This window comes from Psittacula echo, assembly GCF_963264785.1.
Source record: "Psittacula echo genome assembly, chromosome: 1".
NCBI classification, from domain to species: domain Eukaryota; kingdom Metazoa; phylum Chordata; class Aves; order Psittaciformes; family Psittacidae; genus Psittacula; species Psittacula echo.
The window spans coordinates 83,711,174-83,739,040 of NC_137735.1; the positions used below are offsets into that span (position 1 = coordinate 83,711,174).

The 27,867-nt window shown below is 42.7% G+C and overlaps 1 protein-coding gene across 3 annotated transcripts; it reads right to left on the reverse strand.

Moving 5' to 3' along the window:
• Nucleotides 1-384: 384 nt before the first annotated feature.
• On the reverse strand, nucleotides 385-27,867 carry FOXJ2 (forkhead box J2). 3 transcript variants are annotated; one of them, XM_080623855.1, is made up of 12 exons: nucleotides 26,336-27,867; nucleotides 16,832-16,903; nucleotides 11,330-11,682; nucleotides 10,728-10,802; nucleotides 8,966-9,034; nucleotides 8,457-8,597; nucleotides 7,825-8,023; nucleotides 6,068-6,388; nucleotides 5,565-5,666; nucleotides 4,902-5,102; nucleotides 3,954-4,052; nucleotides 385-2,852 (listed from the first exon to the last, which is right to left on the reverse strand). In XM_080623855.1, the coding sequence occupies exons 3-12, from the start codon at nucleotides 11,660-11,662 to the stop codon at nucleotides 2,764-2,766; spliced, it is 1,629 nt and encodes a 542-aa protein (XP_080479981.1). In that variant the 5' UTR covers nucleotides 11,663-11,682; nucleotides 16,832-16,903; nucleotides 26,336-27,867; the 3' UTR covers nucleotides 385-2,763. The 3 variants fall into 3 exon arrangements, with proteins under 3 accessions (XP_080479981.1, XP_080479982.1, XP_080479980.1); XM_080623856.1 differs by lacking the exon at nucleotides 16,832-16,903 and having other exon boundaries at nucleotides 7,825-8,020; XM_080623854.1 differs by lacking the exon at nucleotides 16,832-16,903.

Here is a 27,867-nt window from a genome sequence, read left to right on the forward strand (position 1 = left end):
GGCTAGTTGGGGGTGTTTTACAAGTCTGGATACTCTGCTCCTGAAAAGTGCAAGTACATTTCCTAGGAACTCTGACGTGGTTTAAAAACCACCTTTCTGTGTTAGTCCTTCCCTAAAGGAGTAAACTAACTACATGGTCTGACAAACAGTCCCTAAGCATTGGCATAGTTTTTCTTTGCCTTTCTGGCAAGCACGAGTTGAGAGACTCACTGATCTCTGTGCCCTGAGAACTTCTGACATCCTAAAAAGTCTTGGTCTTGAAGTACATAAGCAGTGGGGGCTGTTCATTTAGCCCCTGAGTTCTGGTTCTGATGCAACTAGGTGGGAACCATGCCCACCAGCTGGGCGTCGCTGGCAAAGAAGTCAATACTGGCACCAAGAGGGTTAAACCATAAACATTCACTTTTTGTTTTTATTAAGAAAGCATGCACAAAAATAAACTCGTGAGACCACGCTCCTCTCTCCTGGCCACTGACACAAAGCATGGGGGGGCCTGCAGAGGGGGACTGGCACCGCGCACCCTGCGGAGCTCCACACGCCTGCCCAGGGCTGAACCACGCACCAACAACACACGTTTATCTCAGGGCAGAGGAACGAGGCTGATTTGCACACTGACCGGCATGTATTTACATATGCAAATGAGGCACAACTTAATACGCAAATGAGGCAAATATGAAAATGAGGAGCACTTTATACGCAGAAGGAGCCATCGCAGGTGGTTTCTCTTCCAGTGGTGTTTTCAGACTTCCACAGGTCTGGCTCTCAGTAACACCCTCTGCAAAGCACTAACTGGCACCCACCAGAGATCATCTCCTGGCTGTCTCTGGTGCCACTTTCCACAGAAACCCATCATGCATGCTTCCGAGCTGTATCGTTCCCATTCTGAGGCAGCAGAGAGAATAGCTGACTCCACACTGCAGTTGTCTGGGATTCCTCATTTCTCTTGGAAACACTCAATGATGAACTCCCCCCCAAAAACACACTTAAAAAGGGAAAAAAAAACCAAACCCAAAACAAAACCAAAACTGTCCACCCTCCCAACCCAGGGAGACTCTGTCCACTTCCCTGACAAAGATCCAATCACTTTATCCCTAGAGCAAATTTTTAAAAGCAATGCTAGTTCCCCACCTTCCTGCAGTCAGAGTAGAGGTTATTACTCCCCTGCCCCAGATCTGTCAAGCAGTCCTAATGTTTTATTTCTATCCTGGTTCCCTTCACTGGTGAACAGGGAATAAGGGCTGGGGGGAGGCTTTACAAAATATTAAGAAGAAACAAGAGGTTTGACAGAATGGAGTCAATACCAGCAAAAAGGGGAACAGAGGACACAGCTTTGGGGAGGAGGCATCTCAACACTCACTCCTGCTCCTGCACCTTCCTGATTCACAAGTGCTGACAAAACCTATCCTTTGGGATTTACACTAGATTCCACAATCTCCCCAGCTGAATTGCAAAGGGGTCTGACCCACTATCCTCCATTCTATACTACACTCTTTGGCTGTTCATTCTAATAATCTGCCCCACTTCATCCTCTCTTCTAATGCACCTCTTAGAAAAAACACTCGTGAAGGCCTCCCAGTTACTTGACCAGAGGGTCCAGCCCCTTGCCCATCATTCTGTCATTCACCTCCACTCTGAGAAGCAGCTTAACTCTTCCCACCACAGCCCATTCACACAGTGGGAACCACCACCGAGAGCCCTGTTGCTGTTGGTACTCTCGAACCACAGGCAAGAGCAGTCTCCAAAGAAATCCGAGGGCTGGAGGATCAAAAACAACTGAACAAATATTGATGGGAGAAAACCTCCAAATTTGCATATGCAAGTAAGAGCCTCAATACTATTTTCAAGAAGGGCTTGAAGGGGTGGGGGGTGAAGTTAAAAGCTCTGGGGAACAGAATTTGCTGAATCACATGTGACACCTCTGACTGCTTCTTTTACCTGATGGGCATGTAGGCTTCACCTGGAGACCGCAAAAGGCAGTGTCGAAAATAGGTCAGGATTCCCTTAAAATCACCCTCAGTTGTCACAGATGGCACTGCATTCCAAAACCCAACTTCTCTGCTACATTCTCCTTCCTCCAAGCTCAGGTCAACCCTCCCAGCTCAGCTCAGCTCTCCCTATCTCAGGGATTACCCTCTTTTTGTACTTTGGAACTCTACTTCTTTTCCTGCTGGTGCAAGAAAGTTCACAGAGCTAAGATCACCTCCCCAGTGTCCCTTTAGCCCCCGGACCTTTACAACATTTACGAAACAACAGAACTACAGGCTCCCAGGGTCCACTAGGCTCTCTCACTCCAGTAGCCAATACAACAAATTCACCGGCCACCTTGAAGGGAAAGAGGGATTGTTAAACGCAAAATGACGGAGGCAGAGAAAGATGCACTCAAGGATTCAGCCTTCCAAGGTCTTTTCATGGCACCAAGGACCCATCTTTCCGCCCTCCACAGGGCACCACGCAACACAAAAGAGCCAATCTGATGCGTCCAAGGCCACCAGAGGAGGGGGAGGGCTGTGCTCAATTATTGGTAATAATAATAACAATAATAATAATAATAAACAAAAGAAGAAAAAGAAGATAAAACAGGACGCAAGGAAGGATTATCTTCGGCAGCATCTTGCGGTGGCTTCTCTGGCGGAGATAGAGAATATATATCTATATACAGGCAAGGCAGGGAGGCTGGGGAGGGTGGTGTTGGCACCAGTGACCCCATGTCTCCCTCCCCTCCCGCGTCCTTCACAAAGGACGGGCTATCAAGTCTATAACTCGTTAGGTGATCAAGTCCCAGTCAAAATCATCAGGGATTTCCTCAGTGGCGCCTGGAGGAGGCCCTGGAGGCCGAGGGACCAGATGGTGAGCTGCCCAAAACCAACAGAAAAATAGAACAGAAAGGAAAGAGAACAGTTAGAATAAAAAATGTCACGCTTTTTTCACAGTGGGCCCTTGCGCAAAAGAAAGCATAAGAGATTTGGGCCTTCTCCTTTCCAACAGTTGAACAAGCAAGAACACTACTGGCATGATTTTCTCTGTCAGACAGCACCTACCAATGTCTGTAGGTGGTCTGCTATAAAATTCTCCGTAACAGCTTCTATGGAGGTTAAGTTTGAGTCTCCTTAACCTTCCTTACAGCTTACTGCTGATGGACCACAAAAGACTTCATCAACAGAGGCTTCTTGTGTAAAGCTGCCTTCAAGTAACTGAGGGCAAGGCTGAGCTAGAAGACTATTTATGTAAAGTGAAAGAAATCAGGCCACTGAAATCTTAAACCTTGCCAGAGCTATGGCAGAGCCCTAAATGGAGGGCCCCTTGTAATCCAGTCTCCTTCTCTACCCTCAGTGCTCCATTTGATTAATAAGTGCTTTGGGAGAAATGCACAAAGGGCTTGGGAGCCAGCTCGTTGATGTTCCCTGGTATAATACACCTTAATCATAGAATCAATAGACTGGTTTGGGTGGGAAAGGACCTTAAGACCACCTAGTTCCAACCCCCCGGCCGTGCGCAGGGACACCTCACACTAGACCATATCACCCAAGGCTCTGTCCAACCTGGCCTTGAACACTGCCAGGGATGGAGCATTCACAACTTCCTTGGGCAGCCTGTGTGAATGCCTCACCAGCCTCACAATAAAGAACTTCTTCCTTATATGTAACCTGAACCTCCCCTGTTTATGTTTGAACCCATTACCCCTTGACCTATCACTACAGTCCCTGATGAAGAGTCCCTCTCCAGCATCCTCTGTAAGTCCTCTTCAGATACTGGAAGGCTGCTATAAGGTCTCCACGCAGCCTTCTCTTCTCTAGTTTGAACAGCCCCAGCTTTCTCAGCCTGTTTTTGTGTGGGAGGTGCTCCAGTCCCCTGATCATCCTCATGGCCTCCTCTGAACTTGCTCCAACAGCTTCATGTCCTTATATTGAGGACACCAGAACTACACACCCCTTACCTGTAATGTCACCCCTTACCTGGGCGATTATATCCTGGAGAGTCCTGGGTGGAAATCTGGTACATAGGAGATGGCCCGGAGAAGAGATGGGGGGGCTGGGGCTGGCCATAGGAGTTCACTGTGAAAGGAGTAAAAAAAAAAACAACCCAAAACCAAATCAACAAAACAAAAACAAAAAAAAGAAAGAAAAACGAAAAACCTAAACCCCAAAAAAACCCAAAACCAAAATAAACCAAACTGTCAATGTGCTGGTCAGCTGTCTTGGCCCTGAGTGGGAGGCAGCTCAGCCACAGAGCAACTCACTTAGACCCACAGGATACTGCGGGAGATGTTCAGCTCTTGGGTCCTAACTGCAAGCTATAGCTTGGCCAGAGATCTTGTTCTTTGGAGCCAGCAGGAATTTCTCTACTATTGTAAAAGAAGAACATTTTCATCCAGAAGCACCACAAGCTGGCTCAGTATCATCCACTTTGTATTAGACGACGCACACCATCACAGTCCTATCAAGACCACAATATCCTCTGTGCTCTCCTCAGAATTCAGAGTGAATCCTCCTACTTCTCATCCAGCCAGTATTTCCCCAACAATGATGCAAGAGCTTTCTTCTTAACAGCTCCTACAGCTCTTGCCATCTGGAATAGCAATCTCTTTACCATGCCATTCCTTTCTGTTAGTCCCTACAAAAGCCATCCCACCCCCTTCTTTTATGGGTTTAACTTTCAAATGTATTTCTGCCTGGAAAGGTTGCATGTCAGTCGTAAGCATCACACAGTAATGGCCTGCCTAGGCTACAGCCATAGGACATACTAATTCTTTAAAGCCAGAGAAGCTGAGTTGCTATGAACAGCTCTAACAGCTTAGCCCCGAGTTGCTCGCTGCTACTTTGCCTGGCAAAGCTGCAAGTAGTTCAGGACACTCACAGAACTGTCCCTGAATTAAATGTCATTTTAGTCTCCCTCCTAATTACCTTGGTTCATGGACTGCTCCTGTTTGCCACTGTTCAGGGCACAAGAATCAGAGATTCGGGGGGGGTGCTGTGGGCCAACCAGATGAGGAAGCTGGCCAGTCTGGGTAAGGAAGTGATTAAGAGAGTCACAGAGGTTAGCAATATGATGTTGATCCAGCGTCCAGTTCTTCCGCTCAGCCTGGCGCAGACTCTCCATCAGCTCTGCAGGGGACAAACGACAATGTCAAAGACAGCACTCACAATGTGGTCTTCCGTGCAGAGTTTCTGTCTTCTACCCCTAAATCCTACCTTCTCCCCACAAGCCCAACTTCACTGCTCTGAATCTGTCACCAAACTCTTGGAGAGCTCCATATCTAGGATACTGTCTCACTGACTCAGGTAGGGATGGGAAGGGAAAAATCTGAGTTAGCTTACTGATGTTCTTGTATGAATTAATTGCCTCTGCCCCAAATTCCTGCAGTGTTCAAGAGTTTCAGGGTCTTTAACAAAACCCATGAAGTAGGACACCTCATTTTACACATAGAATTGTTGAGTCCCTGAGAAACCCATGGACTTGACACCGTTACATTGGAAAAAACCCAAAGATCTGGGCCCAACACTCACATTCTGGACTACAGCCCTAGTCACTGAATCACTAGACCCAGTCAGTAAGTCAACACTGACCTGAGAATTGGGAATGCTCAATGCTAGACCAGTTCAGCCGGTTTACCATCTTGAAGCTTTCCTTCAGGGAATCAATGTTGGAGCACCAATCAGGGGGAAATGCTGGAATGAAATGGGGAAAAGATTATTCCAATACAGACTGCCCCTTCCCTCCACCCCTTAATAAAAATGATTGACCCTTCTTCACCAAAGAGCCTGATGCTACGGTCACTGGCAATCCTTTTTCACTTGGAAGATCAGGGATGGTGCCTTTCATTAAGCCCCTGACTTTATTCTGCATCCCTGAACAGAATCCCAAACCCAGTGTGGATGTATTCTCCTTCCAATCAGTAAGAAAGCATTTTCCCTCTCAGATTTCAATCATAATTTGCTTTCACCCTTTTCCCACACACAATTTAGGCACCATTTAGGGAAAGCTCACTTGTGGAATTTCTGCCTGGGGGCTCTTCACTGTTTCACTGTTCCCTTTTCCCTGGATGTTCTTTCCATTGCCCCTGACTCACCAAAGCCAGCATTGTTGATTGAAGCCTGTGACTGCTGCTGCTGGTGCTGATGTGGCTGCTGCTGTGGGTGGGAGTGTGGGTGATGTTGCTGATGCTGGTGGTAGCCTCCATGCTGCATTGGAGGTGGGTGCATGGACATCACTGGCGGAGGGCCATAACCTTCACCACCCTGCTGTTTCGCCCCTTGGGATGGGCAACCCTCTGGGGTTGGAGTGTGGAGTGGGGGAGCAGCACCCACTGATGAGGGGCCTTGCTGCTGCTGCTGGTACATGTAGTAGTTGTGGTTGGAAGGCTGCATGTCACCAAGGAGAGAAGAGAAACCTGCCAAGTAAAAGAAGGGAACTTTAAGAGCCTCCTAGATTAGACCTCTGCTTAAATTATGCATCTCCAATTTCACACTGCTCATTCTGCTATTTGTGAAGCTTTTGGAGTCCCCTCTACAGGCTGCTAACAACTATCACCTGCACAGTTGCTCCAGGTTCTCTTCAAAACAAAAGGCTCTACAGCAAAGCCCCAACAAGATTTAATCTTCTAGTACAAAGTTAGGAACTTAAATTCCTCGCTGGATTTTCCCTATATTTACCAAAGTAACCCGTGTTCTCTTGAAACCATGCTTCTCCCCTTATATTGTGGAACCTCCAGGAAAGAAGAAAAAAAAACAAAAAAAAAAAAAACCAGTAAAGGGCATTACATGCCACTAACCTGAGCTACCCATTTCCTACTTTGAGTGCCCTTACTTGACCATTCACAAGCAAACATCAGTTTTTCACTAGATTTAAAATCAACCCTTAGAGCTTACTACTACTGTGATGTGGCAAAAGGATGATGTGCCACCCTGACTCAAAATTCCCTCAAAACTCAAGTTTTCCTGGGCTACCTTACAGCTGAAGACCTGAGGACAAAAAACCTGACTGCTGCTACGTTTTACAAACAGAGGCATGGTTCTTCTCTACATTTTTGTAGCTTGTCCATTCTACAGTACCTCACACATCAGGCTTCTACTATGAGTGCCAGCATGATGAAAGCAGTAAAAGTAATACATTTTTATTTCACTGAAGCTACAAGTCAGGAGGCTCCTCCTAAAGTAGAAAACTGCCTGCGCTGTGTGATGTCTGACAGCATAGGTAATAATGTATTCCTTTTTACACCAGACTGTAAGAGTGTTTAAAGGTGGGAACAGCAACTGCAGATTGTTCTTGTTTCCCATGGACGTCTGATCATATTCCTACTGTCATTCTGCCCTCTTGTGGCTGCTTCCTCAATCCCAGAAATGCAAGCTATGAATGGAGCTGTAGGATCTCTTCTGCGCTCTCCACAAAGCTCATTTCTCCAAGGCCTTGAACAATACTAGCTTTAACACATCTGAGCACTGACAACTTTTCACTCTCCTTTTAGAGAAATTCCACATGCAACAATCCCCCTCCTCTCATGGTTTCCAGCCTGACATTGTGAGTACTTCTCCAACACGCTTTTCTCTAAGCTTCTGCCATTTTAGTATTCACTTTTGTATCAATACAAGGTATTTTTAAATCATTATTCTCTTTATTCTGAGAGAATAAGAGGTAGCAATAGAAAAAGACATGCAGATTTCTTATCTGCTCCTGGCAGAACTAATTACAGCATGCCAAACAAGGAAAGTCTGTTTGCACAGGCTCCTAAAAACAGGGAAAGATCTGAGAGATACCAAGGATAGATCGGTGGACAAGACTGTGTGGGCAGATACCTGCCCACCCCACATGACGCATATAGTTACTCACCATGCTGAGAGGAAGATGATTTCTCCAGCATAGATTTGTAGAGGTTTCGGAAGGACCAGCTAAGATCCTGGAAGTTGATCTCAGAGTAGGAGAACTTGAAGTCATGGTTGGCACTGTACAGTGGGGGTGGCACATCAGCCCCTTCACGGCCCTGCCCCCCTGCTACAGTAGAGGCAACATCCACAGGCCCTGCACCCTGCTAAGGAAGGTAGAAGGAAGGCCTTTAGAATGTACTAGGGTCTGTAAGTTGAGACAGGGATCTGGAGACTAAATACAGGTGAACATGCACTGATATCCCGTATCACTTAGCTCATCTCCCAACCAATCTTCCCAAATGCCATTTGCCTAGAGAAAAATCAACCACCTCCCTCCCTCTGCAGCACACTGGCTTCAGCCTTTCCTTCAGCTATCTCATACCATTATGCCTTTACCCTTATCCCCATCCAGCCCTTTGTTAAAATTTACTTCCTCCTTAATTTTCCATCTCTGCAATTTCAGCTTCTTCCCTTGTTTTTGCCTCTCTATCACAATTTTCACGATTCCCTCTATTCTCACCATTCTGCTTTTCTATTCATGTTATTCTCTCCCTTTCTTCCCACCCTTATAAGGCTTCTATCCTTTGCGCTGCTTACCTGACTATAGTTGGCAATGGAGGTGTTGCTCTGGAGTGACAGCTGAGGGGTGGCCTCAGGTGGCAAAGAGGCTTCTGTGCTGACTGGAACAGCCCCTCGAGGGCTTTTACTTGCCTCTTGCTCTGGGGAGTCTTGTGGGATCTGTGGATGGGGAAGGAAGAGAAAAGGAAAGGAGCAGAAATCAAAAACAGATGGAGAAGTGAAACTGCAGATAGGAAGCCAGCTCCCCCACTGTAGAAGTTCATGGCTTAGAAAATAGGAGGACTAGGCCTTAATCACTGAAGAGTCAGGATAAAGGACTTTAAACAAGCTTAAACTTCACTGAACAGCAGTAACAACAGCCAATCAGAAGGACATACATGCTAGTTCATTCTGTCCTAGGCTTTGTCTCCCCTTCTGTATATACCCTGCCCCAAAAGGATAACATAGTTCAGTGCTGAAAGGACTACTAGGAACAAGAAAGGAATTCCCCCTCCTGCTTCACGCTGTCTGTAAAGAACAACACTCACGTCATCATCTGGAGGATGCCGCCTCTTGCGAGATATATCTGGACACGTATCTATTGTCCAGTAAGAGCCCTGGAAAGAAAACCCATTGGTGAATGTATGATTAAATGAGAAAGCATCTTGAAGCAGGAGGTTACTGACTTAAAGAATGCAGCAACTAAACATTAGGACCACAAGGCCCACTCTGCACAACATCAGGCAAGAGAGACGTGCATGTTGGAAAGAGATTCATTTCTTGCACTGATTTGTACTGAATAGTGAGGTATGATGCTACTGGTGGAAGCCAAAATGCTCTACACTTCCATCACTCTGAAACAGGAAACCAAGAAGACAAAAGAAGGCTAAGGGGATCTAATCATTGTCTTCAACTGTATAAGGAGATTATAAAGAACACAGAATCAAACTCTTCTCAAAAATGCACAGCACAAGAATAAAAGGCAACAAACACAAGTTATAGCAAGGGAAATTACAGTCAGGTATAAAGAAAAATTTCTTCACAATGGTGTGGTGCAGCACTGGAACAAGTGCCCGGCTGCGGTATCCCCATCCCTGGAGATATTAAATACTCAGCGGGGACCTCAATAACCCAATTTAATTGTTCCTTTGTGGGATGGGGATACATGTTGACCTCCAGAGGTCCCTTCCAACATAGAACAGTCTATAATTATGTCTGTTGTTTTCTGAATAAGTGTAAAGAGAACTCTAGAGTGTTATTTAGCTCACTTTGGCCTCTAATTGAAATCTGAAGAATCAGTAACAAGCACAGAATTGGTTTTCATTACAAACCCAGCCCAACATGCCAATGAACACTTGCAGACATGTACACTGAAGTCAGTGAGGATTTCCCAGAATAAGCCATATAATCAATGGTATTTTTGAGCAGTGATCTTCAAAGATATACTACTTCCATTTACAGATGCCAACTGAACACCACCTAGTCCTTTAAATATAACCTGAAGTAAAAGGTCTGAGCAAGTGGCCCTTCCTGGTAACTTTAGGATGGTGGAGAGGGAAAAAAAAAAAAGAAAAAATCTTTCTCTCTAAATACACAGCTTCTTGTCCCCACTTTCTCCTTCTGCTTGTTCGGTTTTTGGGTTTGTTTTTTTTTTTCTTGACAGTAATATCTGCATGCCAAGATGCCAAGTCTTGGTTTTGCTAGCAATTCCCCTTTATAATCTATATATACTAAGAGAGCATTATTAGTTCTTACTTAGCCATCAAATTCCTAAATTCTTGAGTTTTACTTGTAAATCATTTCTACAGACTTGAACTATCTTATGGTGAATTTCCCCCCCCAAACACAAAACATTTTGCAGCCTAAATAGGTAGTAGTTCTGCTCTCACTTCCATGGATCTTGTCTCCATGAAACCCATAATGTCACATTATAGTGCTGCCATTCACCAGCAGCCACTAACAGACTTTCATAATAAAACAGGGTAGACTAGACCCACATTTCACACATAAAGATCAAGAAGAAAAAGAAACAAAAATAATAAAGTACATTCAACCCCATTTTTCCCTTCTTCCAGTATCTTCAAAGTCAACTGAAGATAACAGGTAAGAAAAAATACCTGCTAAAACTGTTAAGGCCCCTTTACAAGTTCCCTTTAAAGTGAATGCCAAAGCACTGCAGTAAATCTTACTACTGCTTCCATTTCTGCCTACACTTTAGGTTTCAAATTCCAAGCATGAGTTAGAAAGGGCAAGCCCAGCTTATTCCCTGCAGTTTTAAACTGCTTGCCTAGGAGCATGCAGATTTCTTACCTTCCCAGGATCATCTCTTGGTCGAGGCACCTTCCGGAAACATTTATTTAGAGAGAGGTTGTGACGAATAGAGTTCTGAGGAGACAGTAAGAGATACAGGTAAGTGCTATAACAAAAACATACAGCCTTCTGAGTAAGAGTGGGAGCAGGCACAGAAAATAGAAGGATGCTGCAGGCTCAAAAGCCAAAGCTCACTACATATGCCCAGAACAGAGCACAGCAGAAGCTGTGTAAAGGAAAGGGATGGATTAGGATGAATATGGGGCTGAACCATGCATACATCTACAGAAGACGCAGTGAAAACAGTATCAGTGTGATGCAGAGGTTGGTAGTGATGTAGGTTTTGGGGAAGGGTGGTGGTGGTTTTGTTTTTCTTGGTTGTTGGTGGTGGGGTTTTGCATACTCCTTCCTAGAGGCCATGACATACATACAACAAAATTCTTGGAGAAAACAAGAACTTCTGGCTCTGCATTTTCTCCAGTTGGTCAACTTAGTTTCACATCCATCTTTATATTTTGCTCAATGAGGATAGTTTGCATACAATTAAGAAAATAATTCTTGTAATTAGACAAAAAGGGTACCTTAGCAATGCAAGCCCTCACCTTCCAACCAATACCAGCATTTTTGTAATAGGGAAAGTTGTCACAGATCCAACGGTAGATCTCGCTAAGCGTCATCTTCTTGGCAGGTGATGAATTGATGGCATACGTAATCAAAGTGGCATAGCTGTAACGTGGCTTCCCATCTTGGTGCACTGCAGCCTCATCCTTACTCAGGGTGGCATTGGGATCAGTTGGTGAGCCTGGGGGACACTTTCGGGCAGTCCCTGGAGGTCCTGCTTGTGAGGAACCCCCTAATTTTTCAATAGTAGCCCTTAAAGTAAGCTGTGGGAGCCAGTCTATGGAAGTGAGGCTGCTTTCTAGGTCAGAGGCCATGATGCTGGAAGCAGGAGTATCTGTAAGGAGAAAAGAAAAGAGAAAGGAACTCCTGAGACACAAACAAGGTGAACATTAAGAACAGAAACATTTGTTTGCATTCCTCCTCTGCTTCTCCCCCTACCACAAATACCAGTGTGAAGATCATCCTACTTCATATACCTTATTCTCAGCCAGAAAGAATCATCCAAACCCAACTATGACCATGTCTCTGGGAGGGCCATCCTTGTTCATAGCAGCTGGGACAGTGCTGATGGTAACAGTGCTAGAACAGTCTTAGCCAGAGCATCTCAACTGTTCCCAGACAAAGAACTAAGATCTCCTCAAAGGATGTAGAGCCTTTTCAGCAGCTGTATCACATTCACTCTTTTGCCATATAAGTGATATAACTTTGGGACCCTTCACAAGGATTACCTATAATCTAGTAGGTTTACTGTGTCAGATAAGAGGAAAATCATAGCTAAAAGGGAATACTCCTTCATGCCATATACAAACTCACAATTTAATTAGATCATCTGGAAACTCAGCATTGTGACTATCTTAATTTGGAGATTAATTAATTTCTATCTAAGGCCTAACCTCTCTTTTTGCCTTAGGTGACATAATGAATCCTACTCCTTAGAGCTAGGATTACATATCATTTTAAAACACCAAGATCATGCATAATACTATATATAGATAATTACATCTACCATGTTGAGGCGGAACAGACTATATTAAGCTCATAATAGTTAAAACTTTGCCTACCATAACCTATTTTTCCTAAATATACATATGATTTTATTAAGTCTCGCTTAATTCACAATATAACAAGCAAGTATTTTCCCCTATCTGAGACACAATAAAAACTTACTTGTCCAAAGTCACACAACAAGTTTGCCACAGGGTATAAACAGACTCTGGATCTTTCCCCTCATAAATATTATATATTTCCCTTTATAAAACACACCTGTCCAACATGACTAGCACTTGTACTCAGGGTTTTCTACTTACTAATTATTTTATATGAAGAAAATATTTAGCAGCATGAACTTGTATGAACTTGTACACTTAGCACACAAACTTGTATGCTGTCTTTTGTAGTAGTCAAGGCAGGAGAAAGATCATCACACTCTTACTCATCACTATACCAGAAGCAATCCCTTGAAGTCTGGACTGAGGTAGCTTAAGTTTCCATGGCCACAACCTGCACTCCTTTGCATTTATTCTTTGCATAACAAGAAGAATCATGTCTTGAAGGGCTGCATCTTTCATTTCTGCATCTTTCATTTTGAAATTAATCTTTGTAGAGAATTAGGCAATACTTGAGCATGCTAGTGCATACAAAAGGTAAATGCACAAACACATACACTTACATACACACTCATGTAACAAATGAAGCACAGTAAGAGAGAACTGACAGACATGAACACACTCTGCTTAGGAAAGATTCATCAGCAGACACCTCCCACCAAGTGCATCACTCAGAGGAGTGGATCAGATGAGACAGGGAGACACTCATCTGCATGAATACCAATTAGATACTCATTCTAAAAATAGGTATTTGACAATAACACAGTGTGGATGCACAGATCCAGAGACAGATGCGCCCAGCATTTTGACACAGAAGCTCCCTGTTCTTCCCCCACAAACATATGCATTACACCTTGCACTTAAGCACTTAAGCGCTCTTGCAAAACAAAAGCACGCAAGAATCTACACTCCAACACGTTTGTCTGCACTAAACCTTTAATTTTCATACACACGCTAATCACACCTCTTAGGGCTCAAACCACAACAAAATCCATCCCTCAACTGCCACAGGCAGTGGCTCCAAAGCCCTGAGCTCAGAAAACACCTCCTAACTGCACAGCTAACATTATCACTCACACTCATGTGCACGCGCAGACCAAGAAACAAAATTGCAGCACTACAGTATCTATAGTGAGTGGAAACATTTTTCTGTCTGTGGAGGAAAGGAAAAGCCCGACTGCTACTAACTTATCTATCTACTCATCTGCCACACTTATCACATATGATAGCGACGACTACTTGTTACACAGCTAACTGGACCATCAGAGCCGAAAAAGGCTTTCCATTATCCACCCTCCTCAAGTTGGTGCTTATTGAATATAATTGCTCTTTTTGGCTGAACTGATCTAGTCTAAAACATTTTAAATTAAAAAAGAAAACGGCAAGCAGCACTATTCCTTCTTGAATTATACAAGGGAAAAGCACCAATGTATTTTTATCTTGTGGGGGATGGACAGACCACTGAGGTATCCAAGTCACTGAAACATAGTTACATTTGCATGGTAAGTTTACAGCTACAGTCCTCACTGAAAGTAATACTCAGTTTGGGAGAAAACAAACATGAACTAAGTATCAGTTGAACGCTTAATTCTGTGAGTGTGCCTCATATAGATTTTAATTTCCACAGTGCAATCAGAGAACAAATTACTGCTGCTTATCATATGCATGTTGAAACCATAATGAAATATCACTGCACTAACAATACAAATTTCCCATCCTCCCCCCCCTTTTAAGACAAACACAGAAATCAAGACAATAGGTTATAAAAGCCTATGTCAGTTTAAGATACCAATTTGAAACACCAGAAAATCAAGCAGCAGAAAAAAGCACTGCAGTTTGCACAGAGCTTCAGATTTGCCCAGGTTATGTCACTAGAGCTTTTGGGATTATCTGCTATGCAGTGAAATGTAAGGTCAATAAGAAAAACACCCATTGTCAAATACACAAAATTCTGTGTATTTGTGTAAATACACTTGTGAGGGAGGCAAGCAAGGTTAGAATTGAGTCATATTACGCTCATATTAAGCAGCTGAGCATTCTCATTCCCTGCGTTATAAAAATCTTCAATGACAAAACAAACCTCCAAAATATTAAATAAAAAAATCCTGTTTATACACATGCAGTGATCACCCAGTACTGAAACAACCACTTTTCAGTAAAATCAGCAGCTCTTCAAGAACATATAAGCTAGACAGTAATTTAGGGCAGAAAGTGAAGACTGACCCAATAGGAATCATACGGGAAATTTCAAAGACAGTGGAATAAGGCTTTTTTTCCCAATTTGTACTTGATCGTGATACTGGATTTCTAAGTCTGTATCCTGCAATATGGGATCTTGTAATAATCAGGCACAGTCAAACCTTAGGTAAGGTAGCACTTCCAGAACACTATCAACAGAATGGTTTGGGTTGGGCAGGACCTTAATACCGCCCAGTTTCAACCCCTCTCCAATGGGCAGGGGCACCTCACACCAGAACATGTTGCCAAGGCTCTGTCCAGCCTTGCCTTGAACATTCCCAGGGATGGAGCATTCACCACTTCTCAGTACAAAAATGACTTGGTGTAATTAGCTATTAAATTATTTGAAATAATACCTACTCTAACAGTAATGCTTGCTAGACTTCGTGCTGCATATCTCATTCACCTGATCCAAGCAGCACACTTGACACTACTTAATGGTAAGATAAAATGAGACCACAGCCAAACCAGAACAACTCGTGAGTCTTCCAACTTTCCCTTCCCAGTTTATTGCCTGGCAAACCTTCTTTCAAACTCTTCTCTTATGATCCTACTCAACAAAGGAAAAAAAAACCAACCCAAACCACTAATGACTAACAAACACATTGAACTGAAATCAAGGGTGTTTAAGAAAAATCCTACCACATTAGCAAGCCAGAATTAACTTTGAAGAAGTAAAAAGAAAGTCAAAGACCAGAATTCATAACCTCCCACTTTACATGGTAAGTGGTATCTGTATCTGTATTTTGTTGACTTAAAAAGCCAAGGGTAAGGTAGCCAAGTCATAACCACCATCAACAGCTGGAAATTGACTACAGAGTCTTCTCAAGCACTAGCTAGTTCCAGTACAACCCCAAGTCAAAACAGGTCAGAGACATGCAAAAATGACAGCTGAGCACTGACCCGAAACTACAATTAGATGGACTAGAATCTGATTCATAAGAAGAATATATAAAATAAAATCCTAGCACTGAACACCTTTTAATAACCACTAATTCATCACTTGGAACTAGTAATACTTCACTACAGTGTTCCAGGAAAGCTATTGCCTTACTTTGAATATTTGCAAGTAGCAAATCAAACCTCAGGCTGAAAATGCAAACCAGCCTTGTGTCTATGAGCTAGCACTATCCCTGCAGCAGGACTGAAGAAATCTGTACTTTGCCTGCCGTACTATTCTGCAAATGCTTGCTCTAAGCCAGCCAAATCTTATCCAAGGTCACTGCTACTTATGTATCAGGACCGAAAAATGTATGAAATGTAGGAAATGGCACTCTAAGGGTCATTCTGAATGCAGTTAATAAACATTTATAGCTTGAAACATTCTCTAAGGCTGAACTCAAAGGCTGGCCCGTCATAATCAGTTATGACTAAAGTAGAGAGTCATACAATGAATGAAATAACACTGTGCACAGCCTACAGAAGATGCCTGTTCTAGCATAAATCTGTATGTTTACTTTTCTATATTTACTTTCACTGTTGCTTTATTGGCTCCTATTCCAACCCAATGAAACACTACTGGCAAACATTCAAAGGACACTCAAACTTTGAGAAGGAAGAAATGTGCAACAGGCTACCAAGCAGTGAGAGGCATTGCTGTAGAACACTATTAAAATAAGGCCACTTCTATTTAGGTGCCTGAATCCAGGGATCTAACAATATAGAACCAATACACTCAGAGGAACACCTAGCTTCTGCAGTATTTAACAAACAAAACACCTCAAGCCCAAACTGGCAAAAAACCACCATTTGACTGTAACCTTTCAGAAGGAGAAAGGTGAACATGATGCCAATTAGAAGAAAATGCCTCAAAGAGTAAGGAAGTAAAACATAAGAATACCACATGCATGGAGAAATGGACAGCTTCTGCTTTGATGGAAAAAGGTAATGTTGACATACATGTATAAATTACACATGCAAGAAACCTGTATTCTTATACCAATACAGAGAGAGGGAAAGAACTTTGCTAACTCTGGCAGGAAGAGACACTTGCCATTTTAAGACGTGCTTTCCCTCGAAAATAAGGAGATACGAACTAATAAGGCAGGAACAAAACACTCATATCTTCTCCAAGCAAACATTCTCACTGAGAGATATTAATTTCATGTAAAAAAAATGGAAAAAAAGGATACTGATTACCTGCACAGTCTGAAATAGTTATGCATCACTTGGAAACTACTTGTGAGAAGCCTTCAGGAAATGTTTATGTTTCTGGAATCAAACACAGAAGGGAGACAGAAGCTGCTGGGTATTGTTCATGAAATGAAACTTAACCTGGAAGGAGTGGTAGGTGTCATGTTAGTGTATCAGCAAACCAAAAGAAAAGCGCTGCAGTTTGAAAGTACACTTCTGTCTGCAGTGCCACATGAGAGGAAGGAAAACAGTCCCTGGGGCAAAGATGTAAGAGAAATCATACCCTACAGCCACAGTTCCCTTCTTTGGGAGCAAGCTGAAAAACCTTTCCCCAATACACTATATGCTTGCAGATCTGGCAACAGGGGGCACACAGTTCTTGCTAGGCATAAACCACAAAGGAAAAAAGAATTCAACCAAAGGAAGTTACTATCACCTAAGAGCACACAATATGGTATCACCTATACGAATACAAACTGTCACAATCTGTGCCTATGTCACACTAGTCTGACTCTGCTCAAAATTACCTGGTGTGCAAGCCAATGTCTTTGAATGGTCAATGCTATGTTGCGTAAAAGCACACAAGTGGTACCGCAATTACGGCACCCTGAACTGGAAATTTGTTACAAGTTACACCATAATTCACTAAGATGGTACTGCAAAAAAATCAGTTAGAGGAAGATGAAAACTCTTAGATCATGCATAGCTTAATATAAATCACTGGACTGTTTATTTTATTATAGTTCAGTTCTTATACAGCTATGGTTTTCCTCTAACAAACAAATCTCAGCAACAAGGTTCATGTAAGTCTCAAGGAAAAATAAATTTGTTTTCATAATAGTTATTAATAACAGAAATATCACAACAACATATTTTAACTTAGGAGCTTTTGATTCCCTCCATTTTGTGAAAGGTGCATGAGGAGCATATAATTTTTTTGTTTGAATTTAGTGAATGAAGAGCACTGACTACGCATGCATACTTGGTACTAACGAAGGATGACTTCTTGTGGGGCCTATAAAGTCACCAAAACCCCCATGTTGGAAGCGTGTCAGGAAGCAATTATGTCCTAGTTTTATATGAAACTACTGACGAAATGGTATAGTTTACAAAACCTGACCCGCTTATTTAAACTTATTAACAGATGGCATTACAGCCGAAGTCTAAAATATGCTCATGTCAAGGGAGACAGTATCTTTACAGACATAAAAGGCTATGATTAAGCACAACTAGTCCCTCACCAGATTTTAAGAAGACCAACTAATCAAGTATTTTTGTTGTCTGCTATATAAGCATGCAGCAAAAATGCACTGAGAAATCCTACACAAACATTGCAAAGACCCCTCAGACAGTCTGAAAATATGTGTTCAAAGTTAAGATTAGTTTGCTTATTAATGCTGTAAGTGAAGTGGCGAATACATAACACGTCAAAAGAAAGAGCAAATGATACTGAGAATACTGGTATGCCTAAAATACTTTTGAGCATTATTTTCTTTACAATAAGACTTCTATAAAAGATTTATTGTAATAATAAGCCAAATGTCCCAGGACAACCCTCCCAATAACAGATTTGAAATAAGAAGTAGACCAAGCACTTTGAAGAAGCACAATGAAAATACATCACTACAGCAGAAACGTCTCTACAGCATCCCTCTTTCCTCAGTACCACTATGCAATATTTTACCATTGGAAGCAGGAACTGCAATTTTAAACATATGCCAAAGCAAGCAAGAGAAATCTTCAGCATGTTCTTTAAGAACATTAACAGAACAATTATTCTTACACTGAGAAAGGTATCAGGTACTGGTTTTGGAATAACTCAAATTTATGAGCACGTATCTGGAATGAAATTCTCCCATGGAAACCAGGAAGTCTGCAGGACAGAAACTGTATCCAAGAGAAGGTATTTCCCCCAGCTTTTTGGGAGCACCCAGGTTTTCAACCTGAAAGAAGGACTGCAATTTTAGTAGCCCATCAGAATCACATCCAGTAGGTAAGCCTTCAGTACAGAATATGCAAACACTGATACAATACCCAGACTGTCTCTGAAATTAGATTAAACATCAGAAGTAGATCAGCATGCAGAATATCTTGCTCAGAAGATCTTCACATCATTGCAAAGAATGGTACAGAAACCCAGGTTAAAAGAATACATGTATGTAATTATACATAAAAACTGTATTATTTTTCCTATTTAAAAAATGGGTCTATCAGGGGAAAATGACAGCTAACCTGGCAGTTTAGTAATAGTAATACTACAAAGCTTCTATGTAAGAGAGCTCTCCAGGCTAAATGAATGCCAGCCAGGCATAGTGAAAATGAAAATCTGACTGCAAGTGGTCAAAACCTGTTCAACAAAGGCTGAACCACTGAAAACAGATTAGCCAATATCAACTCTGCAATAGTTGCTGAAAGGAGCCACAACCCATTCTGTCCCACTTGTGGAAATGGGTATCAAGCACCAACAAAAACTATGTACTGAATTCATAGAAAATTAGGAAATTTGTATCAAGTGCAGATTAGCCCCATGTGGGCAAAACATACACACAGCACATACTGCCAGAGTTAAAATTACCAAAGCACTGCAGAAAAGCTTGTTAAAGAGGAGTCTGGAAGCAACACACAGCTGAAATTGAAGCTGGATAATGATCAGAAGACTTAAGTAATACTGTGTGAAGTTCATAAATTAGGTCTCAACCACTGTTTTAACACAATTCCTTTTCACTATTCTGTTAGTTGTTATTCTGAACTAAACAGAATGAACTGTCCTCCAGGAGACAAACACCTGACAATCCCTAGCCAGGCTCACAACTCGTAAATGTCTGTACCAAGCTTGAAAGTCAAGAGGATTCAGAACCACAATAGCAAGGAACACACCCCCATTAACAGTTTCTTCTGTCCTAAAACACTACTATTGCTACTTGGCTTTCTGCATCCTCCTCCTAAAACACTCCATTTTGTGTATCATCCTGAAACTAAATCTTCTGTTCATTTCCTTAAAGATACTGAAAGAAGATGCTTTCTTCCACACCACTTGCCAACTTGCAACTGCAAGTAAATATTATTCCACTTTAACCCTTATCTTTCTAGTCTTTGAGATGTTGTGTCTTCGCAACAGAAGCCAGGGAGAGGAAGGTACATGTAATATGACAACTACCTCTGAGTTAGTTAGACCTTTCAAATTATTTTAAACCATGAAAATAAGTGGTTTCCAGTATGTCTGGCCTCTACTGGCTGGCAATTTTTCTATATGTATCAAGGTATGAGTCAGCTGAAGAAGAATGTGAAGAGATGCTCATGCAAGAAATGGAAAAAGCACGATGTCGTGCTTGTGTTGCTGGCAAAGCAAAGGACAAAACAATAAGACACAGCAACAAATAGGGCAGAGATATAAACGTGAAGACCCCTTAGAGTGAGTACAAGAAGCTGAAAGCTTATGTGGTGGATGATAGCCAAAAAACAGGCTTGTCAAGGAGGAGGCAGCCACATGTTGACAAGACATGCCAGGAGCACAGCTTCAGTAACTGTGTTTTTAAGAAGACAAGAAGGTAACACAGTTGTGAGACGCCAGCAAGAACAGCTATTAGTAAACAAGATGGTAAATGAAGGAGAAAGCGTAAGGGTTACCCAAAGAGACTAAGAAAGAAACTGGAGATTCAGGCCATGAATCTGGATGAGTCATCCCTATCCTGTATACGAAGAGCAAGAAGAGTGCAAGAAACCCTGTGTTATAGGCTCAACTGTGGCTACTCACAGAGGAAAGCAGGAAACAAAGGGAAATCTCAAAGGAGCTTTCTGGAGTTCCATCTTGGCCTCAGCAGTCTTAAACTTGCAGCAAATCATTCAAAAAAGCTGTTAAGGTAGTATGCCAAGCTGCATAATTGAATGTCACTGGCATGAAGGAGGTAAAGAAAAGAAACAAGAAGATAAAAGGTGGGGCTTTGTATCTAATTTTAAAAGAAAAAAAAAATAAAATATGGAGGAAGGTAAATAAATTAGTGCAGGAGCTACTGAATTACTAGAACAGTAGGAGGGAAACCAGGAAAATACTGACACATAAGTCAAAGGAGGACAAGACTGGGCATGATCAAGTGTCAAAAACAGCAGGGAAGCCAAGAAGGATGAAGATGGAATAGAGACCCTGAGACCTGGCCAAGAAAAGGTCATTAGAGAACTTAGGAGAAGCTTCAAGGGAGTTAGAACATCTATACTTAAGTCAACTTAAAAAACAGTTCTAGGCTGCGGACAGATGCAGGATCTTTCAGTTCTAGAGTCACAGGTCCTTCAATGAAACAAAAATTAATCCAGGCATCATGCTTTTACTGTTTCTTAATGCCACAAGAAGTGGCATACAGAGGTTTTGAGTTCAGTACTGCACTGTAATTAAGGTAATCAACAGCAAAAAGAACAGCCAGCCTTTACAAAGTGTTTTCATCCTTATATTTCATAGCCCTTAAAAAGGATCAATACCCTATTCCAGGATAAATGGGAAGCCATGCATGGAGAAGCACGAAGCCCAAGGTCAAATAGCAAAGGAGTAGCGGAACCATGCAGAGAACACAGGTCTCAAATCCCAGACTCATTCTCTGCTTTCAAAGCTTGTCTGCTTTGTTCAGATAGAGATAAAGCAAATTTCAGAGGTAACTATTTGAGCAGCTTATTTTTCTCTGCAAATTTCTGATAGGGAGGGAGAATTGCTTTAGTTTTACTCAACAAGAGGGTTTTTTGGGGAAAATAAGAATTCAGAAACTTTACTCGTTTAATTTGTGACCACAAAGAGTTCAGATCCCTCTCCAATTATTCAGATTTGAACTTTTGAACTTTTAACAGTAATTACATATTTCTGCTATAACCAGCCACAGTCTTTATATAGCACAGAGCATAAACAAAATTTGAATTGCTAATTGTAAAAACCAAAAAAGTAAATATTTTTTTCCTCGAGGTAAAAAGCTGTCACTCGTCATCTCTCCCTCATTACTCAGTCTCTCTTATACATAAAAACCCCCACATATTCCCTGATTTCTTGACTTCACATCAAGTAAATTGACCAGCTCAGAAAGATGAGGAATGAGGCAGGGGGCCTTGCATGAGTTGCTCATCCCAATTCTCAAAACCAAGATACTGAAGCACTGGAAGGACTAGAGAATGTCACACAAGGGATTTTTGTGCTAACCAACTAAAATCCAGCTGTTCCTGAGGAAGGGAAGAGGGCAGGGGAAAAGGGATGGTGAGAGAATGAGTGACAGAAGTGCCATTTCCCAGCCTAGCAGAACTGGATATTTCAAAATTCTATTTATTATAAAGTGGAAAAAAGAACAGGTTTCTTGACGTAACCTCAGACAAAAAAATCCTCTGTGTGTCCACAAGCACGTAATCTAATGAAAGACAAACCAAGAACAGGTCAAATGCAGGTGTGAAAGTAAAAGTGGGGCCTGTAAGATTTAGTAAGAAAGGATTCATGTCAGTGAAGAATCCTAGAGAGGAGATGAGGGATGCATGCCTGGTGAAGAGAGAAGCCGCGTTTTAGGCTTATAGGACTACAGGACAGAATGCCAAAGGGACAGCACGGAAAATGAGATGCAAACAGCAGTACAGAGAGAGCTGGGAGGAGGAGTGGGATGTAGGAGGAAATGAGAGTGAAGAAGTAGGCGGGGTGGAAATATGCTGGGCCTTAAAGGTGCAGGAGAGGAACTTGGCTGTGATAAGATGCTAGGAAGCCCAGGACAAGGTTCAGGAAAGGGTTCATAAAGGACAGGAACCAGCAAAATCTGTGACACCAACTCCGAAGTTCATGACAGGATTGAGTAGGTGGATGGGGCAGGTCAAAGACAGAATGATAAAACAATGGTCTAGTCCAAATCTTTGCAAAGCACCACAGACACAATATTAAATGCTGTGAGCTCTCTGAATACTGAAACATTCCCAATATTCTGCATTTTCATTTCAAACTTAAAATGAAAGTTTGCCTTAATTGTGAAAACATACTGCAGCATGCTTGCTCGCCGTAACATACATACACAGATTTCCTTTAAAAGTGAAAAGATGAGCGGACACAAATGTGTTACAGGTTTTTAAGCTCATACATTCCTTAGAAGGAATAAGAAAACAAAAACAGCAGAATCCATAGCAAGCAGCAATACTGACTCCTACCAAGATGATAAACATTTGGGGGTTGAACATATCAACTGGATATTTTTGCTACAGTAACACAATGTGCAAGAGCCAGCAATACAGAGATTTAAATGCTTTTCTTCAGGCCTCAGAGTTAACACCACTGGGGAGTTGAAAAACTTCGGAGATACTATTTTTGGCTGTCCATTAATCTAGGCACTACTCATCTTTTCAAAGTTGTCTTCCAAACCAAAAATGCTAGAACCAATGTATTTTAAAGTTTCAATTCTGAAGCAGCACCACTCAGTAACAGATTCTGTAAATGGAGTAGTACAAAACACAGAGGGTTCTTTGTGAAAGTTGCTGGTTACAATTCTACCCAAGGTTGGGAGAAGCAAATGGAAAAATGAGTCCAAACATATTTCATCTTTTGGTTGCTAATGACTGAGATGTAATTCCTGACAGCTGTGTGAAATGAGATAATCAGCTCAGTCCTGCTCTTGAGGGACAGCTGTCCATATCACAGTTGCCATTAACCATACCTCCTTTCTGATACTGGAAGGAAAGGGCCAAAGATCCAAACTGTGATACAGATTGAGTCATCCACTATTAAGAAAGTCAGCTGAAGTTTAGGGGAGGAGGTAGCAAGCAAAGATACCTCAACCTCTGCAGTAAGAAAAAATTTCTTCAGACACCAGCATTTGGCTGCATTTTTGTAGGGGAAACATAATAAAATAAAATATAATAATAATACAACCCAAAGAAAACCCTTCAAAAAACTACAGTAGTCACAATCCTGTCTCGGACTGGGAAATTATATCCAACCTCAAACTGTTTACTGCATTTCATCCCAGCTTTTGTGATTTTTTTTTATTCTATCCTAGAAACTTCCCTAAAGAACCAGATTCCAAGAAAAAAATCCAAGAACTTACAGAATGCATACTTAAACATTAATATAACCTCATGATCTTGCAGCAACATAATCCTTTTCCCATAACTCTCCAGACCTTCTCATTTCATTTCACTTAATTGCTTGACCTGAAAAATGCCACACTCACAGTTCTCAGATGGGCGCAGAGTGCCCATAGGACAGGATGAGAGTGCTTCAACTTTAGAAGTCAACTTTTGGAAGCATGCATGTCCAAATTTAAATTTACAAACCCATATAAGTGTAACTGTCTCTTTACTTCAATGTTGAAGACTTCATTGCTTCTGTTGAAGTCAACTCTACGTTTATGGGCATTTAGGAGAATTTACTATTTACTCAGGTACCCAAATGGGGTTTTTAAAGTCTAATTTTAGGTGTTCAGGTTTAATATGCTTAATGTAAACTCTTAAAGATATAACACTTTCATTTAAATGTGTCTATTGAGTACCTTGCACTTTTATGAAGACAAATAATACTCTTCCTTTTTCCTGTACGCATACTTTTGTATAAAGTAAATGGTGCACAACAGCTGCAGTATTCCACTTCAGAGGAAACTGCATTTTCACCTGTGATAAACATTTGATGGAAATATCATGATCACGCCAAAGACCTATGCTGTCTAAAAATTATTCACCTCCTCCAATTTATCAGTTTGTCCTAGCTTTTGTATTGCTTTGTTTTAGACTATGAGATCATCAGAACAGAGATCATCTTAATTTTGTGGTCCGAGTCAGCACCAACTGCCCTGTTAGCAGTTAACAAATAAATAACAATCACTCTACAGCACATGACTTCCAGCCTTATATGTCTGTCATGAACACATAAAGATCAGGCAGCTAATACAAAAATCTTACTCTTTATCAATAATAATGAAGAAAAAAAAACTCAAAACAAACCAACCCATTTAGTATATAGAAAGATACTTGTTGTGGGAGAGCAGAATTCTGTAAGGCTGGCATAAATATTCTGTGAAGTGCCCTGGCGTCCACCAGAGCCAAAAGCACTTGAAAAATGTCAAGTCATTACTGTGAGGAAGGGGGACAGAACAAGGTAAATTTACCTCAGAAGTATAAAAAGTCAGTTCCCCCCTTGAATGTACAAAGGCCAATATGCCTCAGTTATCTCTTCCCTTGTGCTAGATAACACAGCTGTACTCAAAAACAGGCTGATTGCATAACTATAGGGCAACAGGTAGGAGGGCATCTGACAGTACCCCCAGAACATATGTACACTTCATGGTTCAGCCTACCCTCAGAGAAATGCACCTTCTGAAGCTACGGATAACTGTCAAAATTCTCTGCCAAAATGGGGAATCACTTTGGCATCTTTTGTCTGATCTTGCTAGCAAATTACACCCAGGAGTTCCTTATTCAGGGACTCCCTGTTAACCACTGTGCTCCCAAATGGATTCCAGAAGGGTTCCTGTCCTGACCAAGGACCCTGTGATCTTGTATTTCCTCACTGCTATTTCACTGGAGAACAGAAACAGGAATATGTCAGGTGAGATATCCTTAGGCACAATTCTTCAGCTACAGGGATCTGCTTTGGCTTCATCTGAGATGAAGTCCCCCTTGGACTTGATTTCTCAAGAAATCACTGCATTAATGTGAGAATACTCATTTGTGATTGGAAATTAACAGCCTCATTTACAAAAAGCAGCCAGCTTGGCTCAGTAGCATTAGAATTAACATTTCTAGCCCCTGAACACAGCATAAAACACAGATGAAGACTAATGGCAATGGAATGGCTTCTTCTGGCTTTAAGAGCAGCTTCCACCAGCACTGCCACGATTTTCATTCCCAGGCCCTTGGACACCACAGAACTCAGTCTCAAGGGCACTCTTTCCAGAATTCATCCCACAACCCTTAGGTACATTAAGGCACACATCTCAGAGTACTAGCACTGGAATCTGAACGTTCAGCCCCCAAGCACAGCGAGGTCTGCATCACACAAGGATTTTATTCCCACAGTAATGAGCATAGTAGGACCCACATGGAGAACAACTAACACTCCAACCCCACGACTGCATCCTTGGACAGTAGCACTAGAAATCACTGCTTCTGCCTCCTCAAAGCCTTTTGGCTAGGATTATCCTTCTCAATGACCCCTGAATGACAGAAATTAATTTCACATTGGTGATGATAACGACTGAGTAGAGTATGAACACACCAGTGAAAGAAAGTAAAATGGAAAGAGCAGAGAGGTTTCTTACAATTAAATAGGGCTAAGGTCTCATGTAAGCTAAACACTGAGGGGAAGAATCAGGTCAATTCCATATAGCATATAAGGGAGCTAAATGAGAGAGATGAAGAAAGGCACACAGGAAAAAAGAAGCCTGGGGAGAGCTTCAGAAACAAGAGAGAGAAAAGATTAAAAAGCAAGCAGATACAGTGAGAAGACATATGGAAAACGAGAAGGCAAAAATACAAGGACTGCTAGGAATAGAGAGGTGATATAATCTGGTCACTCACTCTGGAAGATTTTCTGGTGGGAGGTGGATTATCTTCAGTGCTGGTTTCTGCGGTGCTGCCCTTCACGCTCCTTCTCTGAGACCCATCCTCAGAGCGTTGCTGTCAGCTATTCCAGGAGCTTCTTCAAGAAATATTTTGAGGGCGAAGGGATTGTGGATGAAATCAGGATCTTCAGTATTAAAACAATCTGCTTGGGATTGTCAGTCCCCTAAACCTGCTGGTTTTATCCCAGGATGAAGCTCCTCTCTCCCCTCCGGCAGCTAACTACTAAAGCGGTGTTCCCTGGAAGACAACCTTTTCACTGATTCTCAGATTATTTGAGAGATCAGTTTCTCCAATGTCCCTACCTGTAAACCTCTCTTCTCCTTCCTCTAGGTGCACCTTGTCCTTAAGTGTGGACAAATCTGTTTCTCTGGAAGAAAAAAATTAAATCTTGCTATCTCTGTGGATATTATTAGCAAAATCTGCCTTTTTCTTTCCCTGGAATTGGGAGGTGAGTCTTCTCTCCTTGCACAGGATATCTGAAGAAAACCCTCTTGGGATTAAGGGATGAGGGATCTTCCTTGGGATGGAGGAGGATGAGGTCAGTATTGGAAATTACCTTTATCTCCAGTGGTTAACAGCAACTGGAAAAGGGAAGAAGAGTATCTAAATCTGCCTCTGCTTTCTCTCCCCTGATTTGCTTTCTCTGTTGCCTGCTAAGCAGATATAAATAATCAAAATTACTAGGTAGTATCAGGAGCTCCTGCTTATTTCTGTCTTGGGGACTGCCTCTCTTGGGCACACGGGGTTTCTTCGGTGAAGACTGCCCTGTTACCAGCTGGTCTGGGCAAGAACTGCCTCCTCCTCTGCTTGGGGGAAGAATTTCCTCAGTAGCAGGGGGGGAGTAGGTGTTAAGGGTTATTCTCAAAGCCCTCAGAAACTGGGGTCCGAGAACACCTCTCCACAAAACAGGTACTGAAGGAGCTCCAGGAGGCTCTATTCCACAGAGAGGAAGAGCAGACCCGATTCTAGATAGTTACGAGGGCTTGGTGCCGGGGACCTCTGCCCACCCTGGGCTCGTTAGTGGGGATGGGGGCAAGTGTTAAGCTCCCCCACCAGCTGCAGGGAAGGGGGCTGGCAGGCGGGTGCGCCCCGGCCTGCCAGCGAGGCGGGGCCGCCGGGGTGTCCCCCGCCGCCGTGAGCGGGACTGCCTAACCCGGTGGCCCTTCACGGCTGCGGATGGGGCGGGGGGCGGCAGGCAGGGTCTCTCCCCCACCCCTGCAGGCTACGGGGGTGTCCCCCCACCCCGGCTGCCCGGAGCTTGTCCCTGGCTTCCCCCCCAGGCCCTAGCTCCTCTTGCCCGGGCCCGGCTACCAGGAGAGGCCGCGGCAGCTCGCCGGGATGAGCGGCCGTCTCCGCCGCCTTCCGCCGGGCCTCGGCTTCGTCCCCGGGGGGCTCCCCGGGTTCCGGTGCGAGGGACCCCAGCCGGGCGACGTTCAACCTCTCCAGGCCCCGCCGCTCCCGCTCCTGGCTGCGGCTCCACTGCAGGC